Source organism: Toxotes jaculatrix, chromosome 2, assembly GCF_017976425.1.
Source record: "Toxotes jaculatrix isolate fToxJac2 chromosome 2, fToxJac2.pri, whole genome shotgun sequence".
In the NCBI taxonomy this organism is placed as follows: Eukaryota; Metazoa; Chordata; class Actinopteri; family Toxotidae; genus Toxotes; species Toxotes jaculatrix.
In genome coordinates this window covers 21,576,870-21,595,920 of record NC_054395.1, presented here as the reverse complement: position 1 = coordinate 21,595,920, position 19,051 = coordinate 21,576,870, and the positions used below count along the sequence as shown (strand labels likewise).

The following is a 19,051-nucleotide window of genomic DNA, read 5'->3' as shown; positions in this document are numbered from 1 at the left end:
GCCAGTTCCTGCAAAGCTGCTTTGGTTTAGACAAGATGACCTTCCACCTGCCATAAGTTGCAGATATATGATTGGGAATGCATGAGATAATGTTGTGACACACATATATATCTCATTCACACAGAAACAGAGAGCTCATAAAGGTGTTTGAACCTAGCAGGGCCTTCTCCACCTGTTTTAAGTTGTCAGTGTGATTTAACTTTTTCACCTTTTCCAGGGTAAAAACTCTGGGAACAAGATCATGGGAAAACCCGTCAGGTTCCTCTAAACTTCAAAGTTCAAAGCAGGCTCTGTTTGCTGACTTTAGTTTCTGTGTATATGGTTGAGATTAAGTGTAACATTGAGAAGAGGAACCTTACTGTTGAATTTACATCTCTGTGAACCGCACCAGCTGAAGACAGATATCGATATCACAATATGAAATCACAATAAGAAAATCACAGTTAAATATTATGTTCTTATATTCATAAATGTTCCAATCTGTCACTCAATGACTGCTTTGTTGTGCAGTGGAAGCTTCAAATAATGATCAAAACGAGTGTCACTCAAATCTTACTCCCCAGTAGGAGGCAGTTTTACAGAGAACAAAGTAAACAAATGGACTTGAAATCTCACATTCACATATCTCTAAACCTTGCAAGCTACTTCCTGGCAAATTGAAAATAAAAACATCTCTGAATATAACTCATGAAACATTGGGTCCGTACCAATACCCAGTTAGTGAGAAGTGTCTCCTTGTGTGACATATCTGAGGTAGTTGCTACAGTGAGCATTAAGACCACAGAGCAAGCACACTTGATTAATAAGAGCATCCTGTCATTCATGCAGATACACTGTACATGGTGCAACTGAGCTCTGATTTTTTATTGGAAACAATAAGAAGGATCAAACTTTTTTTTACAGTTACAGTTAGATGACAGTAAATAATGCTTGTTCAGTGTGGAATCTATTTCTCAAAGTCTTTGATAAAAGATTACGTCTATGTAAATGTAAATGTGCACTGTAAATACTCAAGACCGCAAATGTGGGTATTAGGACAGACCCGGGTTATTTCATTTTAGCACTTTCCATTATTATCATTAGCAGGTCATAAATTCTCACTCTGTGAATGATGTAAATAATGTCTTTTAACAACTAAATAATATTTATGACATTATTTTATTACTTTAAATCAAACGAAGTCATAACAGGCCTTTCTCAGTCCTTTGGATCTAACATCATAATGATGCATGATTCTACCACTAGAGAGCTCTGTGAGTGAGATTACAGTCTTTATTGACAACAGTTTCACCTGAAACATTTCTCCAATACAGTAACCATGCCCAGATATTTTGCATAGATAAATGTCTGTTTTGCTGCTCACCTACCAATGCCAAATAGCTGTGATCCAACATACAACAAGGCAATGAATGCTTTGGCATTTTCTGTGCTATACACCTTCAGAGGACGTCCAAGTTTCCCAAGAAACGTCCTCTGCAACACAGGAAGTGATGTATTTTAAAAATTTCAGAGGAAAACAGTAGTTTGTTTGGAATAAACATAAATCTATGTTTCTGACAAAAGGAACCACATTTTAATATCACTCAACATATTATGACAAAATCAATGTAAAACATTTATTTAATTTATCTATGCAAATATAAACCCTGTCCTGAATAAAAATAAAATAATGATGGGTACATTTTAAATACTGCACAATGTTTTGCACAAGCACCACTGCCTCTGGTATAGAAACAGACGCAGGGGGGACTTTGCAAGTCTGAGCAAATTAACTTTGTACAACATTAGATCACTAACCCTTTAACTCATTACATATTAACAAGAAGTGTCCTGCCAATAGAAAGCACAGCTTTATATCCTTATAACAGTAACCGCAGTGGTGCAATCATTGCTGCAGTACAACAAGGGTAAAGCTAAGGATGAGGTTACTCATAAACTAAATTAGCTTTTCTCCACCAGTTATTTGGCTTTTGTGTTGCCTTAAAAATGATTACTGGCTGTCTGAAGTTGAATTGTAGGATAATATTTTTCAGATTAAACAGCAGTGCGAACATTAGTGTCAGGATATCAGATGATGATACATAAAGTGTTTTATACACTGGTAAAGCAAGCACGGCTGGGTCAGCCTCTCAAGAGCTTATGAGCAACCTGAATCTCTGGAGATTGACGGAATAGGAGGAGGGGAGGGATAGAGAGATCAGCAGCATGAGAAATCCTCTAAGGATCATCTGCAAACCTTTCACCTCGGCTAAACAATGCACCAAGGTTCATATAACAAGAACAATGTTACGAGAGCAGCAGAATTTTTATTTTACAAGCAATCAAATGAGCACAGATAATTCCTTTATAGAAATATTTTCAATTTTAAAATTTTTCTCCTGTTTGTGAAAACCAGCTTGATGACAGAGGAGCTTTGGGAAAATTAGAACGTTTCTCACACTATATGTTATTTGCATCTGAGGGAAGGGTGTAATTACTGACCCTAAAAACCACAACAAACTCAAAGAAACTAAACTAAAAGTGGAACTATGATTCATGTGTATAAAATGGATTGATGGTTCAATGTAATGGTTCGTAATCCCTTCCAGATGTGTGAATCTAGGAGGAGCACAGCTTAAATGTCAATTTATCTCCAGTATACGGGACTTGACTTAGTAGGAGCATGTGTGACAGTGTAGGTCACTGCACGTGCATGTTACTGCAGCAGAGAGACACTGACTGAGTGAGAAAAGCCTATGACAAGCTCTTAAAGCTGTCTCTTGGTTTTCCTGGATCACCTGATTCAAACCACAATACTCTTACAGTCAGGGAGGAGACAGTCAACAGCACAGAGACGAGAAAAGAATCCAAACAACACTGAAGCTTTCATGCTGAAGAACTGTGTTAACAACAAGGGAACCTCACCTGTGGGAGGTCAAGCAGAAACACCTCAGCTACAGTGCTGCATACATCTTAAAAGGTTTCAACCTTTGAGTCAGTTTTGAACAGCTCACAGAGACGAATTCCTGGATTTAGTGATAGTAATGTCAGTCAGTCCACCACTTCAATTCACACCATGGTTCACACCGAAATAACCTATAATGGATTGCCATTAAATCATGTGAAAAATGTCAGAGGATGAATCCTGATGAATTTGATGATTCTCTGAGTTTTCTCCCAGTTGCATCATCAGGTCAAATTTTTAATCTGTCTAGTACTTTTGCTCATGACCGAAAATCTGCTAAACAAGTAACATTCTCACCACCTTCAGCTGCTCTATGCATTTAGTACCACTGACTGTAGTCTTATGCTGCATCCACCCATATACAAACTATTTGGCAAAGTCTGATCTCTCTGAATGTGTAGCTCTGTGGGTATGTTTTTCTGAGCATGGGATTTATATGCTTTGCTCCATGGGCCATACTTCACACAGCAAAGTGATTAATTTCCTGTTGCACACTTTGTTTCCAGGGCACAGAATAGCTCTGTTTGCGATCTTTTCTTACTTTGCAATAAGAAACTGCTTTAATACAACAGTGATACCCGAGTGTGAAAGGCTGATTAATGTGGTCTAATGAAGAGATTAGGCTGAACTTGACTAAAAGTTTTTAATCAGTTCATGAAAAAATAGCTGCTAGCATAGATGCAGATTGTTTCCATCCTCTATACATCACTGCTGCTCAAAAAAGTTTCTTATTTCCATACATTGATCATGTTTTCTATGGACCCACAACTGTCATTTAAGAGTTTTGTGAGTGTGTTCAGTTGACATTCTTGACAAAACATGGAGTGGAATCTGATAAGAGACAACCCATAAGACACAAATAACAGGATACTGCAGTATAGGATTCGTAGATGTAATTTACAACTGATTTGTTCTTCTTGTTAACTCTAAAAAGGTCATTTGTTGCGTGCGATCCCTCTTTATTTCTGTATCAGTTTCATGTTTTTGGTTGTTTCCCCAAGCTGAGAAACCTGAGAGTTGACTGTTCGATGTAATAAAATATTCAGTGGTGTGCAAATCAGGCAAATGGACTATTACTTGGAACATCAATGAAAAGCCCTTCTTTAAAAAGAAAAGAAAAAGTTTTACTTTCAGTGTCCATGAGTCAGTCGTTCTTTATGCAAATCAAACATCTGTACAGAATCTTAACTCTCAGAGTTCACGAAAACCCCTCAATATTATCACACAGCCACAAGTAATTACTGGAAAACCTGTCAATCACATTTAAAAAAAAAAGGAATTACCATATGGCATTATGTTGACTATAATGTGGGTAAACTGGAGTTTATATAATACACTCCATGCATTACTTCTGTATTGAAGTATTAAAAAAAACTCATAATCGCTTTCAAAACACTATTACTGTAAATAAACTAAAAAACAAAAAGGTTGTTTGTAAGTTCCTGAAATGATAACATGATGAAATGTCATGTTATCATCTGCATCCCCTGCAGTTTTTTTTTTTTGGACTGCTGCCCAGTCCACATTGCACCAAAGTCCTACGGCACCTCCCGCAGGTGGTGGTACCGCCCAGAGTGGGGCTCAAACCCACAGCCCTGCGATTGAGTCTCCTGCTCTACCAACTGAGCTAATTGGGCGGTGGCATGATGACATGTTGAATGTTTCAGAAACCCACTCAGGTACAGAAGCAGTCACATTTAAATTTTTGGTTCTGCACAAATACAGTATATCTGTCATGTTTCAGCTGAATAATCATAAAAACCTCTTTATTCAGTAACCTTTCCATGTATCCGTGTATGTATTTTATATCAAAACACAATGGAAAATTACAATGTAATGAGCTTCATGGTGAACATGTTTCTGTTAGGGCTCTGTTTGAGGTGAAATATTATGCAAGTGAACTCACAAGAGACAAACATTCAGTACTTTAGAAATCCTGTGGCCTCACCATGTTTGTTACTGATAATGTAACTGACATGTTGTGGAGGAGTGTCTGAACTTACAGTACGGGCATGGATTTACTCTCTTTTATCAGCGGGAGCATTCCTTGCAAACTGAGGTCATTACTAAAACTTAAGCTCTTCCCTACATATGATGAGAAATACACAGCCTGACCACACTCTGATGCTACCTGAAACACAACTGAATTATTCCCTTAATAAAACAACATCTGTGTGTCTGTATGGACACATAGGATCAGATGAGACTTCCTGCTTCCCTGTGGGGTAACACCTGTTTTCTGCACCACTAAAATGATGCATGTCTCCATCCAGCTTCCAGTCAAACACACACACACACACTCTCACACTCACTGAAACACATTCACTACACTTCCAGTATTAACTTAGACAAGCACTGGAGAGATTTTACATGTTTAAGAACACAAGGACATTCAGGTTTTTTAAATGGAAATAAAAGACAGCTTATAAGAAAAAAGAAAATAAAGGGAATCTACAATATTTGGGAAATCTGTTCCGTTGTGATGTGATCATGTGAGGTTTGATTCCCAGTCCAAATTCAGTATAAGAAAAAGTGGCAACTAGCATCGCTACCTTGCCACCTTCTTTACATCCATGTCTATTCAGAGTCATATAATATATGTAGTGAAGATATTGAAATAACTTAATAAATGGTAATAAGTGACGTTTTAATTATAAAATATCATCACTTCATCATTTTATCCTATTTGACATTTGTGTAAAATTTTGTCATTAAGTCACAATTCTAATCACTTCATCCTTGAGTCCAAGCGGCTGATGAAATGAAATTCCCTCCAGGCGTTGCTGATATAACGCAATCACAAAAATAGGACAGAAGTGAGGTCACAGAGACCTTGACCTTTGGCCACTAAAATCTAATCAGTTCATCTATAAGTCGAAAGAAATGTTTTTGCCAAATTTGAAGAAATCCCCCCAAGATGTTCCTGAGCTATTGCATTCATGAGAAAGGGACAGATGTAGGTTTGGACATATGTATGGGTGGCTGTCGTCGAGGAGGCTTGAAAATACATAATGTGAGACATGGCAAAAATGCAAGGCTACAGTTAACTGAAAGGAAATTGTAACAATGAATGCCTCTGCCTGTCTGTGTTTCATTCCAACCTCATTGTTACAACACCTGAGGCAAAGTCTCTGAATTACACAGCCATTAATTCAAGCTTAAATGACACAAGCTGCTTGTGTGTGGTGGTGCTGCCTCTTCACTGGTGTGCTGCCATTGTTAGCAATGACATAAAGTAACTAAAACTGAAGAAATAGGTGTGAATAACACAGTGTTTTAGTTGCTTTGTTCAAGATTTGAAATAGTTCAAATATTGAACTATTTACACAAATATGTCCAAAAAAGGTTTAAGCCCCCTTTGAAAAAGTGGAAAAATATGCACAATGCCAGCATGATCACCAGTTTATATTTCCTTAAAAGTGAGGAGAAATTTCATTCTGACTTTAAAGAACAGTATAATGTACCTTATGTCTTTACTGCCCTTTTCCTTGCCTGCAAGATAACAGTTCTGTGATACACTGATTTGCTTTCAGCTTTGCTGCCTACACTAAAGCCACAGAGTAGGGTCAGCTATTAGTGACCCTGAAATTGGTACACACACTGAGCTTGGCTCAGGGACACTTAAGCAGGACAGATGCTTACTATCCTGAAGGTCTGAATGATTTAACAGATGGTCTCTCAAATTACTATACCACCCTGTCTCCAAGGAGTGAGTTGGGTGATGGGAGAAAGCAAGAAGCGACCTGAGAGATGGGGTGAAGAAAGGGAGAAAAAAAACATTTGAAAATTTTGGGTATGAAAGTCTGGCTGTTTCATCAGGGTGTACCAGTGAACTCCTGGCCCTACATCTCAGGAATGCCTGGCATCCAACAGGCTGCCCTGATTCCCTCTGGCTGGGTTCAACTGAAGGCAAAGATCTAAGGCGACCAAGGGGCCATTTGTCCTGGAGATCAGACAGACACCCAGGCAAACCCACCCATGATCAGAGCACCATAAACCTCCAGACCCTTTAGGTGCTGGAGGGGTTTGTGATTTGCTTCAAAGATAAACAACTAAAGTGGCAAGAAGAATGTCCAAGTTGTAAAACAAAGCAACTAAAACACTGTGTTATTCACACTTTCTTGATTTTGTAACAATATTTCAGCCTCAAAGACATATACTATTTACCAGCAATACTGTTAAAGCAACAACTGTCAGTCTTATAACATTAGATGGCCTAACGCACAACCTTTGCACCTTTACAGGTACGCCGCTGTTGTCAGGTGCTCAATGAATACAGCCACGACAAGAGATGACAAAACCTTTCACCTAGGAGCTGAATTCAACTGCTGATAAAAGATAAAGCGCTACACAGGTGGGTCAAAGTTTTAATAAATCTGAGAGTCCTCCCTCTTTGTACTTTAACCTCAGAACTATGGTATACCATAAACCTATTCATCATTCACCTGGTGCTCTGTAAACAAAGTATGATTGAGGTTATTTAATATGAAGTAACCACAGCCCATTGGAAGGGAAAAAAAGAATGTGTTGCACACTCACTGAGTGTATTTGTCTTTAATGTGTACTTTGTGAGTATGTATTTTGGTTTGAATCAGTCAAAGGACTTCGAACTGTGAAGCATGCTCATCAACTTTACAGCACCCCCAGGGTGCAGTAAAGCCCATGGGTAAGGAAGGAGAGACATTAGGCAAAGATACTGTGTAATTTGGCCCCTTAACTGACAAGTTTACTCTGTAGTTGAAGCTGCAGGACTGGAAGTGACACGTACAGTACCTCCTGGAGGCTATTACCCTTTAGGCCCCAATTTGAATCAAAATTCGTATGCTACTCTTTCATAATTTCTTTCATGAAAAAGTCATAATGCAGTCAAATCTGAACACAAAGACATGATATACATATTTAGATTCTGTGTGACTTACTCAAGAAATCATCATCTACGATGTCCATTGCAAATAAACATCCATGAGCCCACTAAGAAATCACAGAAAAAAGACGCTGAGGTTCACAGTGTCAGACTTTGAAAACCCCTGGAAAAAGCTAACTGTGCAGTGACTTATATATTCTACACGAGGCAAACACATACACATAGAAATCTACCATAGAAACATTATAGGGTAGGATTATACATTTGTTGTATAAATAGCAAGCTCTGTCGCATCTCTTACATTCCATCCCAATTAGAAGTGTTATTTACAGAGTTTAATAAAAACCCAGAGTCAAAACCACGAGTGTGTAATATTCCACCTTCTCCACAGGAATGTTCAGACTTCATTTAGGTGTTTTTTCTTTCTGCATTCCTCAGTGAGAGGAACACACCTGTGGGCGCTGTATTATACCACAGCCGCGACCTGCCTACCTGTGCACACTGATAGGGTTTCCACATACAGTACAGAGGTGATGTGGGCTCCTGTAATAAGACCCACAGCTCTTTAGAGAGAGAAGGAGAGCGATCCGATCTATCCCGCCAGCCTGTCATCTGGTCTGGGACAGCCTGGATCGCTGTCCTAGGCAGGTTCTGCATGGGAGCCCAACAGACTGTGAGGCACAATGGAGGTCTTGTGAGCTACTCGGATGGTGGAAGAATATCCCCCTCCTTAATTTAGAGACAAGGAAAATCTGCTGACTCAAGCAAGAAACTAATGACACAGCCGTGAAGACGACTCTGGATATCCTTCATGTCTATGGTCAGAGTGTCGCCGGAGGGTTTAGAAGTACAAATTGTTTCCATAGGTGTTCAGAATAATTAGAAAACAGTTTGTGGATATTAAAAATATCCCATGGCGCAAGCCTGGTCTGATTATATGTCAAACAAATGCCTGTTCTGCAAACACAAAGCAGCATTAGTGCTGAGCTCTTGTCCCAGGGGTTGAGACTTCAGCTTCAGAGGTCAAGCGTTGACTGTGCAGCCACTAATGGACATACAGTACTCCAGAAAGGCAGTGATGCTACACTGAAACTAAAACACAGTTATATAACACTGTTAATGATTTCCCCAGAGAGGAGGCACACACAGCTTTGTCAAATGTTGTGTAAGTGTACGAGTGAGGGAATGAAACAGACATTTGAGGTGAAACATACAAATGTCTGTGACTAATTTAACGATGTATTTCAATATTCACTCAGGCATCACAGAATATCCAGATTTGACCGGAACAGCAAATAACAAAAGCCATGCACAACACACTGGAGACACAAACAGGAAAAAAGTTTGAATCTGTGGCTGTATCCCGCTCCCTCTAGCTGTCTCTCAGACAGATGCAGATGCAGCAGACCGTGGGCAATGGGTCAAGCTCATCTAACACACAGAGAGAACTTCCAGAAATAACCCCATCTGCCTGCTCTCTCAAACAATGCTCCCCTCGGTTTACACAAACACAACAATAATTTACCGAAAGAAGTATAGCTGGAATGATTGGCTTATTAACCAGCATTTTTTTCCAACTGTTCAACTGTCAACTGAAGTTGTTTTTTCATGCTAATATAGTGAAAAAATATGATAAAATTATTTACTTTGCTTTATCTTATTTAACAGTAAACAGAACATCTTTGGGCTTTGGGCTGTTGGCATGGAAAAACATGACATTTGAGGACATCCCCTAGAAATCTGCCAAGCTGTGATTGGCATTTATTCACTTGTTTTTTGACATTTCATCACCCAAACAATTTACTGATTAGGTGAGGAAATTATTGACAGATTAATTGATAATGAAAATAATTGCTACTTGCAGTCCTACAAAGAAGCCCTGTGAAATTGTAAACTGGAGATGGGAGACTATCCACAGGGAGAATGCCAAAGCACATAAAGTGACAGAGACCTTTAAATCTTAGGCTGAGAAAGTAACATATCAAAAGTCGGGATGCAACTAATAATTATTTTCATTTTCAGTTAATCTGTTAATTAGTTTTGCAATTAACCAATTTAGAGTCCATTCATTCATGGAATTCATTTTTTGGCACTTTTGCTTCGAAAGTTATTTAAACCATTCATCAATTATTTTTCTGACAACTGATTAATCGACTAATCGTTACAGCTCCATTCAAAAGTTTGGGATTTTGCTCCATTCACATGTCAGGGAAGTGAACTGGCAGTGCACAGTGTGTGCGCTGTGGCTGAATCTCTGGAGCTGCACTCACCGTAAGTGGCCTAATCTGTGACTCTGCAGGTCTGACCCAGAGTGGCTTTAGCAATGTTAGACAAACGAGGGCAGGAGGGCTGTCAGGGCAGCTTCACGTCAAAGCCTCTGAAAACTCCAGGCTGTTGTTGGAGGGAATCTGAGCAGCAGCAGAAGCACTGCTCCGCTGCCCTACTTCACACAAATCACCATTTTGTTATGTGCTTATAATGCTGTGCCACATGGCAATTATGAAACAACTTCCACTGGGATTTCTAAACTCTTTGTGTGTGTGTTGTGTGTGTCAATATCATACAAACACTATCTCTGTGTCACATTCACTCATGCTGGTGACTTTTACTCAGTCTCCATAATTTATTTTATTTCTCTTACCTTGACGCACAGTTTTCAACCTGACGGGACCTTTGCAACACTTCATCACCGTTAAAATGTCATAAAGGGGTAATCCAGACACAGGCAGCCCCTCAACCTCCAGGAGCAGCTCCCCCTCGCAGAGTTTACCGTCCTGGTAAACCACAGCATCCTCTCTAATTTGCCCGATGTATGGAAACTCTCCATTCTCCGCTCCGCCGCGCAAATCCACGTTCAGCTCCCCACACGCGTCCGGTATAACCGCGCACTCGTTCACTTTGGTAATCCAGTGGTTTTTCTTCTGAATGACTTTTGACATGATGACTCAGGTCCAACCAAACCCGTTAGTTCCGCGGAATGGTGTAAAAATCAGCCAAAGCATAGCACAGAGAAGTCAGAAAACTTCAAGGTGTTTGGGTGTCTCTCTAAGTTGGAACATTTTCATCTTTCTCCTGAGCCGAGACATGCTGCTCCCGGTCTGTGTGGGCTAAATATTCCAATAGGTCAAAATCCAGGTTGTTGTTGTTTCTGATGTTATTCCCGCATCTTTAACAACAACACGCGCGCTGATTCCTCGCTGTGGGATCTAATCCGCTCTCTGACTGTCCGCTTTACATTCAAACACACTTCTCCTCATTACTCTTCTAATTCTGCCTCAGCCTCTGTCGAGTATTTACCCCTCTTTTTTTAACTTTCCAGGAGAAGAGAACTGTTACCGGATCCCGTGAGCAGGTTGAGCTGTTCCCACACAGCCGGCGGCGCCTTTAAGCAGGTAACATGACAAGTTCATCCTATTTGCTCCTGCGCTGTGGATGGAGCGGATGGAGAAATAGTGGAAGGGGGGCGCATGCGTCCAGCTGCTACTCCAGAAGGGAAAATCCTACCCGATCCCACACCTACCGGGTCCTAAGGCTCCTCCCCACCCGCACGCGTTTCCAAACGGATTACAGCGATCTCCGCGTCTAATCTCCCCCGTCAGGAGCTCCAGCCTTTATTCTTTATTCATACATAATTGAAGCACATCGCAGGGACCCGGGTTTTCTCTGTAGAGGCGCCGGTTTATTAAGTCAGGTGACTCATGAGAAGCCCTTAACTTATCAGTTTCATTCAGTTACACTTTGTGTTTTTACACGATCTGTAACACAGGCAAAGCGAAAAACCATATAATGTTGTTGTTGTTGTTGTTGTTATTATTATTATTATTATTATTATTATTATTATTATTATTATTATTATTATTGTAGCAGTAATAGTAGTAGTGGTAGTCTGATTTGTTGGAGTTGTTCAATCAGATTAAGTGTTGGAAAGTAACTGTTTACTTTTATTTGTACGTGTGGAAGATGTTGCGTGGTCATCTGTCTTGTGTTGTCTTTGTAGGTCAATGGATACCACCCCCCCCCCCCCCCCCCCCAAAAAAAAAACAGTTTGATTTTAGGCAGCGAAAGGAGTCCTTGTTAATGTTTAACAGTAACTTTATCAACAAAAATGCAAACCTATGAGGCATCAACATTTTGGAAAGAGTGAGGAGGCATCAGGTGAGAAACACATGGCACTGCAGGGGAAAAACAGGCTCTCTGTGTTTCAGATAAAGTATAGTAACTGGCACTCAACCACAGGCTGCGAGGGCACTGGCCTGGATTGCAGTGCATGAAAGGCAGCTTTCCATCCCATTTCATCTGAGTGTTGAGTGCCGAGAGTGTTCATGTTGACTCAACTGTGTCACCTTTACCTCTCCTGCTGGTCATATAGAAAGTATTTACCTCATATAGCTAGAACGTGGCTGCTTTTCTCTGTTTTTACTGTGTGGCCTGTGTTAACTTGAGTCATATGGATCTGTGTGTATGTGTGAGTGCTGAATGCAACATACATGACACTCTACTTTTTTACTCTACTCTGCCAGTCACATGTCACGTGACATTCTCAGTGGGGCTAGGTAACGGCTGCAGGCCATTGAACGTGACACACACAGAAAAGGAAGGATGCTGCTTGGCTGCAGGGAGCATAAGCACAGTTACAGAGGTTAACAAAGGCTAAGTGTCTGATAACAAACTGTATAACTCACAACTTTCTGGACTGTTATCCCACAAGCCATATTTGCTGCTGCAGGTTAAGCTCACAAGCCTGCATGCTCTATTTTCTGTCCCACTGACTTTTTGCCACACGAGTGATTTCACAAATCATTAATAACTTCTTGCATACGTTTGTTACTTTGAGGTACTTTGTCAAATCAGTTTTAAGAACTGTTAAAGTAAGTGATGAGTGACAGATAAACTAATCTTGGTTTTATTTATTTTATAATGATGCCCTTATCAACCAGTAATCTACAAAAAAATTAAGATTCTACTACTCTGCTACAGTTTGGTGACTCTAAACCACTTAACAGCTTGTACAAGTTTCTTTTACAAGAATAGAAAAGTAAACAGTAACACTTTGTTTACCTTGTTATTACATTTAAACAGATGAAAAAAGCCTGACTTTGAGTGGTACACAAAGGTGAGCCTGTGGCAACAATTGGTGGAGTAATGAAAAGCCTCCAGCTTGGTGTAACAGAGACCATGTTTAGTTTTATGAGTGACAGTAATTGGCCGTCCAAACCTTGGCAATACCATGAGTCCACAATCAATGCACAGTAATTAAATATTAACCAGCAAGTCAAACATTGTATTGATCTGTTGTGGTCGTCAGAGAATAAAAGATACTTCATCAAAGCTCTAGTCTGTGACAACAGAGGCCATGCTGGGATATCTGAAGGTGTTTCAGTGACTTCAATCACATGCTTTACAAAATATTAATTATTACCATTAAGTTCTCAGCTCCATTCATATGGTGTCCCATGCCAGATGGACTTACCCACTGATCCAATAAATGAAATATTTACCCAAGCTCAAACCATGTCTGTAGAAAACTATTCATAATTTAAATTCAGGTGATAATTGTATAGATGTTCAGCACCCCTTCCACATTGTTGATGTTTGATATGTTTTTATGGTAAAAATATGAAACTATCTTCCTTTAAAAAAAGTAACCCCATTGGTAATCAGTGGAAGTACATTACATTTTGTTGTTAGTAGTTGTGAAAGCCGCAGAGAAGGACGTCAGGTGACATAGTATAATGATACCATACCAAGTAGTTTCTGTACCTAAACCTAACCAAACACCAAACCTTGACCGTTTCACAACACTAAAGGTGTTTTTATTATTGTTACCATGACGATGGAGGTCCGGCACACCTGCTGCTGTTGTATCCGATGGTAGGAGCGTACAACCTATGTGGTGGTTTAGGTTGGAGAACTCAATAAAAAGTACAGACTATAGCTACTCAAAGTAAATGTTTCTGGGAGGTCCAGCCAGTCAGTAGTGTGTATAGAAGGCAGGCTGATGCCTTCAGTTACCTTCTGGGACATGTGAGAGAGATTAGTGCAACACAGCTGAACAGCTTTGCGTTTAGCCACGCTGATGTACTTTTGATGACTTGCATCAGATCGAGTGTATTAAAAAGCAGTGTTTTAAATAAAAAGTATTTGTTCATTGCCAGACAACCTGAGAAAGCTGAGAAATGCCTTCAAGCTGTGGAATACAAAGCATATTTACACAAAGATGAATTCAGACATTTGTAATTCCAAGAAACAGCTGAGGGGCAGAGCGTGTGCAGTGGAATCATGAGAAACAGACTCGTGTACACCTGTGAAGGATCTGATGGCTGGAGGGTTTGTTAAATAATGCAGGAGTTACCAGCTGAATCCTCATATTCCAGATGTCTCACAGGATACAAGGTTCAAATCTTCTCTTTTAGAGAGACCTGTAATAGATGCAGTGAGCTCAGTTACATTTTAATTAGCATGTGTGCATACTGTGCATACACAAACAACATTTGCTCATGTAAAATGTTAATGTAGCAAAATTGCATGATGGAAAAACGTTACTGCGAAAATAAAGTGCTCCTTTTGAAGTGTAAAATGCTAATCATGATTGTCCTGTCAAAATGTCTGCCTGTTAAAGAAGACCAAGGAGAGTGTGTGTGGGGGTGGGGGACGAAATAGATGGAGATAAAGAGCTGAAGGCAGATACGGGAACACAGACTGACTCAAAGACAGCCTCAGAACGACAACAGGATGACAGAAAATGACATATCACAACAGAGAACTGTTTGTAACGATGATTTTGACTGCTCATTAAAAATTAGAGCATTGGTGATGCTGTAGCACATGAGAAAGTGAGAGTAGGGATGGGAGAGATACATGATGACAAAGCGACAGCAGTTGTCATGCAGTGGATGTTGTACTTTGGCCATCCAACCCCCCCCCCCCCCCCCCCAACTGCCCACCCCCCATCCCTTACATAAGACACACGCTTGGCTGCGGGCGTAGAAAACAAGGCCTGTCCCCATGCATTGAGCCTTCCCCTTCACTGGTTCTTAACCATGCAGCACACAACAGGAGCAGACAGTGAGCAATATTGAATTATTCAGGCACAGAGAATGTTGCAGCAATGGAGGGAACAGGGCCGTGTTGATTTTAGTCTGAAAGCAAAGCAATGAGAATTCAAAAAGGTGAAGTTGGTTATTCATGCAAATTCCCAGAGTGTTTCTCAGTGCGTTGTTTGTTGTGAAAATATTCATTATGCCTGTATGAACACCAGAGATAGAAGGTAACTGTATTTATTCAAATACCTGTTTGAGGTAATCGTACTTTACTTAAAGCTGCGTTAATCAAATATTTCACATCATCAGTGGATCAAATATTGACTTGTTTGTGAAAGGTGTTACTCATAGAGAAAAACCGAACGAACCAGTGACTCATAGATTTGTGCTATATCAGAATTGTTTTTAACCAGTATTTTTCGGTTTTACATGAGAAAACACTCCAAGGTTGAAGATTAACCTGTTAGTTTTGAACATGTATGTCTGGTTAACCAGCCTTCCTCTGTTAAAGAGCAGCACACAGCAGTTTCACTGACCTTTTTCGTGAGACCCTCCGGGACTGTTTCCCATGCAGTAGATGAGACAGTCTCAAACGGCGCGAGACAGAATCAAGACTACAAATGAATGCTAATATTGCTCCGTATCTGCTGGAGGTGTAAATAAGTAACAGTTTGCTAATTTCTAGCTAATTTGGCAGTGTTGTGTTTACATCTTGTTTCCTCTGCCCCTAAGTGGCCAAACTTGGTTGACTATGTTTATTTGATAGCTGTAGTTAGACTTCTAGATGCACAAATCATGCAATTATGGATAATATGATGCATAGATTATATTGCCTAACAGCAGATAAAGTGTTTTTCACCTATTACTACATTTACAAGTACATTTTGTGTCTTTGTGCACAAAATTTACTTTACTAAAATTTACTATCCAATTTTGTACTAAGTTTTCTTTTCCGTTTTTTTACAGTGTGGTGTTGCAGGTTGCATATTGTTACTTGTACTGAGTACTTTTTCCACTGCTGGAGTCCACACAAACACTCCTTGCAGCTACGCTAACACGCAAGAGCAGATCTTGCTCCTGATGAATGTTATTAGCAGCCACGAGATTCACATCACCAAAAGACCTCATGCTTGGTTCAAATATATTTGCCCAACGAGATAATATAACTTTCTCCACCTCTAGTTGTTTTCAGCTCTCAATTTCAAACAGGAGACAGACAGTCCAGCTCAGCCAGTGGACATAACATTTGAGCTCAAATTACTGTCTAAAGTTGTAATAGATGAATAGACTTTGATGTGAATTTTCTCCCACATCAGGTCTGATGTTTGTGTTCACCAGCTTACAAGGGAACGACTGAACATCTGCCTTTAATAAAATCCAGTGTCTAACTTGTCTACTTTTTTTTTTAACACAATCCTAGTGTGCTCTTAAATTGCCCTGTTCCTTGAGATCCTGTTCAAAAATGCATCCAAATGTTCTGTCTGTGGATGTGTTAAGGTTATTTGGGTTCGAATGGACACATTCAGATCTCCTTTGAAAACAATAGTCAGCCAAACCCACAGTTCTGCAGGATATTAATGTATGTTAATGCGCAGTGTGCCCAATAAATCCCACTCTCATATTTCTAGTTCTCTATTTTAATCTCGTACCTATTGAATCTCATGGGGTGTGGTGGACAAATAAGGGACATTTATGCCTTTGAGGCATCTTCAATCCACCTGATGAGCACTGACAATATAATAACAGAAGGTAGAGTTATGTTGTAAACAGGACAGGAATGTGTATGATAGAGTATATATTTAGAAAACACAAAAAAACTGAAAAGAATTTAATTAACTGGAAGAGTAGATCTGTAATATAAAGGTGCTACTGACTTGCAACTTTTTTTTACAGCCACTTTCATCAAGACATGACTGGGATCTTTTACAACAGGCATCAAAAAGGTGTTTCATTTGTTCTGAGATGCTGCCACAACTCTCTCCCATCAAACATCACAAGCAATTACCATATAAACTTCACATTTCCTCTTGATAGAGTAATTAAACTTTGTTCTGTGATTTTGTAGCATAATTAGGCATGAGAAATATTGCCGTATGCTGGAAAAATCGTAATCCCTTTCAAATAGTTTATTATCTAAACTCCATTCTCTTAAGTGCCTGACTCTTTTAATCAGGAATAAAAAGCATGAAGCTGTTTTCTGTTTTTGACTTGACATTTATTTATTTTGTTGCCTTTATTTGCTTCCAAAGAAAGCAGATGTGTGTTTTTTTGCCATCATACTAATGCTTTTGCTTTTAGGATTAGCAAAATCACCTCACTGGTATTTTTCTATATTTGGTTCTGGTAACAAACCTGTTTTAGGGTAAAAAGATTTTGGCATACAAGATGCAATTCTTTTTAATAAACAGTCTATTGTCTTGGAGTGATAGCCACCTTGGCCGACCAGGAAAAGGAAATATCAAAAATACCCACGACAGCCAAACTGCATCAACAGAAGGCCAAGACGAGAAAAACAAATTATAATACTCAGCAAACCTGCTTAAAAGCAAAGTTGCTGCCTTTGAGCTAAAAGTAGAGTGAACGTCGGCATGTGTTTTATAAGATGAAAAGTACTCAAAGATGTGAAGAGCCGGACTGATATGAATCGTTTTCTTTTCAACTGATGTTGATGTTTTGCTCTCAGCTGATGTGAGACTCTTACGCTTTCACTGAGTGCCAGTTTATTACTGTAGGTCTTTTTATGAGAGCTTACACAACCCATATATTCCACCTTTTTAGTATCCCTAATAACAAACAATATTTGTAATTGACAAACCTTGAAGGGTTAGATTGTCCTTTTGGGAAATACACAGATTTGCTCCTGTGCCAAGGGTTACATGAGAAGACAATTCTTATGTTTTTCCACAAAATATGAAGCAACTAGTAAAGCTTAGCTAAGCCAACCATCACCAGGCTGTAGTTTCATAATGAAAGAAGAGACATTAGAACGACTGATGCAAATGTTGAACTATATCTTTAAACAAAGGCCTTCATTCACAAAAATGCAGGACTCATATTAAAAGACACAAGAGTGGTGTTAATATTCTCATACTCAGCAGGAAACCATCACTGTTGTGTCAGCCTGTTAAATAACAGTTGTTAAAATGCACGTTATCATGTCAAGAAGGCATCTCGATGTACCTGGTGGTAAGGATCTAATATTAACAAAGTTGTTTCTCCATTTCATTCATCCAGCAGTTTTTTTTTTTTTTTTTTTTTGTGGTGTGGTATCATCACTACAGCCTCACAGAACTGCCAAAGTTCCATGCACACCCTTTAGAAGGAGTGCATGACTGTTTGGTTGAGGCTTTGGGAAACACTGGCAACATAAATCAAGACGGATTGCTGGGAAATGCATTGCAGAGCACCAGAGTGCTTCTTATAAAAACAAAGGAAAAACAAGGTCTTACAGACGACAGAGATCACAACAATAGAACTGATACAATGAGAGATTTACATTGTTTGCCTTCGGAGATGAATAAGCCCATTATTGTGAATACCACACAGAGGATGTTTGGTGGGTGTGAGGATATGGACGCTTGTTGTCCAGGAAGTCACAAAGCTAGGCAATTAGAGGAGGATGCCTTTTTTTTTTTAATGAGGATATCCTGCGCACACAATCCTGTCATGTGATTGAGGTAAACACAACAGCTTTGAGAAAGCTGACTCTTTAAAGATTTAATGGAGTTGACACAGCTTGCCTTCACTGTTCACTACCACACACTATACACATTCTAAGGTTAGTGATTAGGGAATTCAATTTATTTGTTTCAACAGTGGAAAAGACGGAAAGAACCAATGAATCCTGCACACTGTCGACCACTTTGTTCCTCAGACCATTTTATGGTGTGTGTGGACTATTTCTTGGCTGGGAGGAGCTGTTAGAGAACCAGTGGAGAAAGTTTCTGCTCTCAGCCAAGAAATGGCCCGGCACACAACCCACCTCTAAAATGGCAAATTGTCACCTTGGTTGTTGTACAGATTAAAACAAAATGCAACATGTTGATTAATGAGCTTTAGAGCTGCTGGCAGGCATATGTATTTTATTTTTACACAGAGCCAGGCTTACCCTTATTTTTAACAGACAGATATGAAAATAATATTGATCTTCTTATCTAACTGTCCTCCAAAAAATGAATAAGACAATACGCTCTCCAACATAAA

General features: G+C 39.5%; 1 protein-coding gene across 5 annotated transcripts in view; it reads right to left on the bottom strand.

The window, feature by feature from the left end:
- The window catches only part of LOC121190024 (membrane-associated guanylate kinase, WW and PDZ domain-containing protein 1-like), an 85,876-nt gene extending 74,665 nt beyond the window's left edge, over nucleotides 1-11,211 (bottom strand). For all 5 annotated transcript variants that reach the window (XM_041050570.1, XM_041050595.1, XM_041050579.1 and 2 more), the window contains exon 1: nucleotides 10,450-11,211. In XM_041050570.1, the coding sequence (XP_040906504.1) occupies nucleotides 10,450-10,747 (298 nt within the window). In that variant the 5' untranslated portion in view covers nucleotides 10,748-11,211. The remainder of the gene's footprint in view (nucleotides 1-10,449) is intronic.
- Between the last annotated feature and the right edge of the window lie 7,840 nt (nucleotides 11,212-19,051).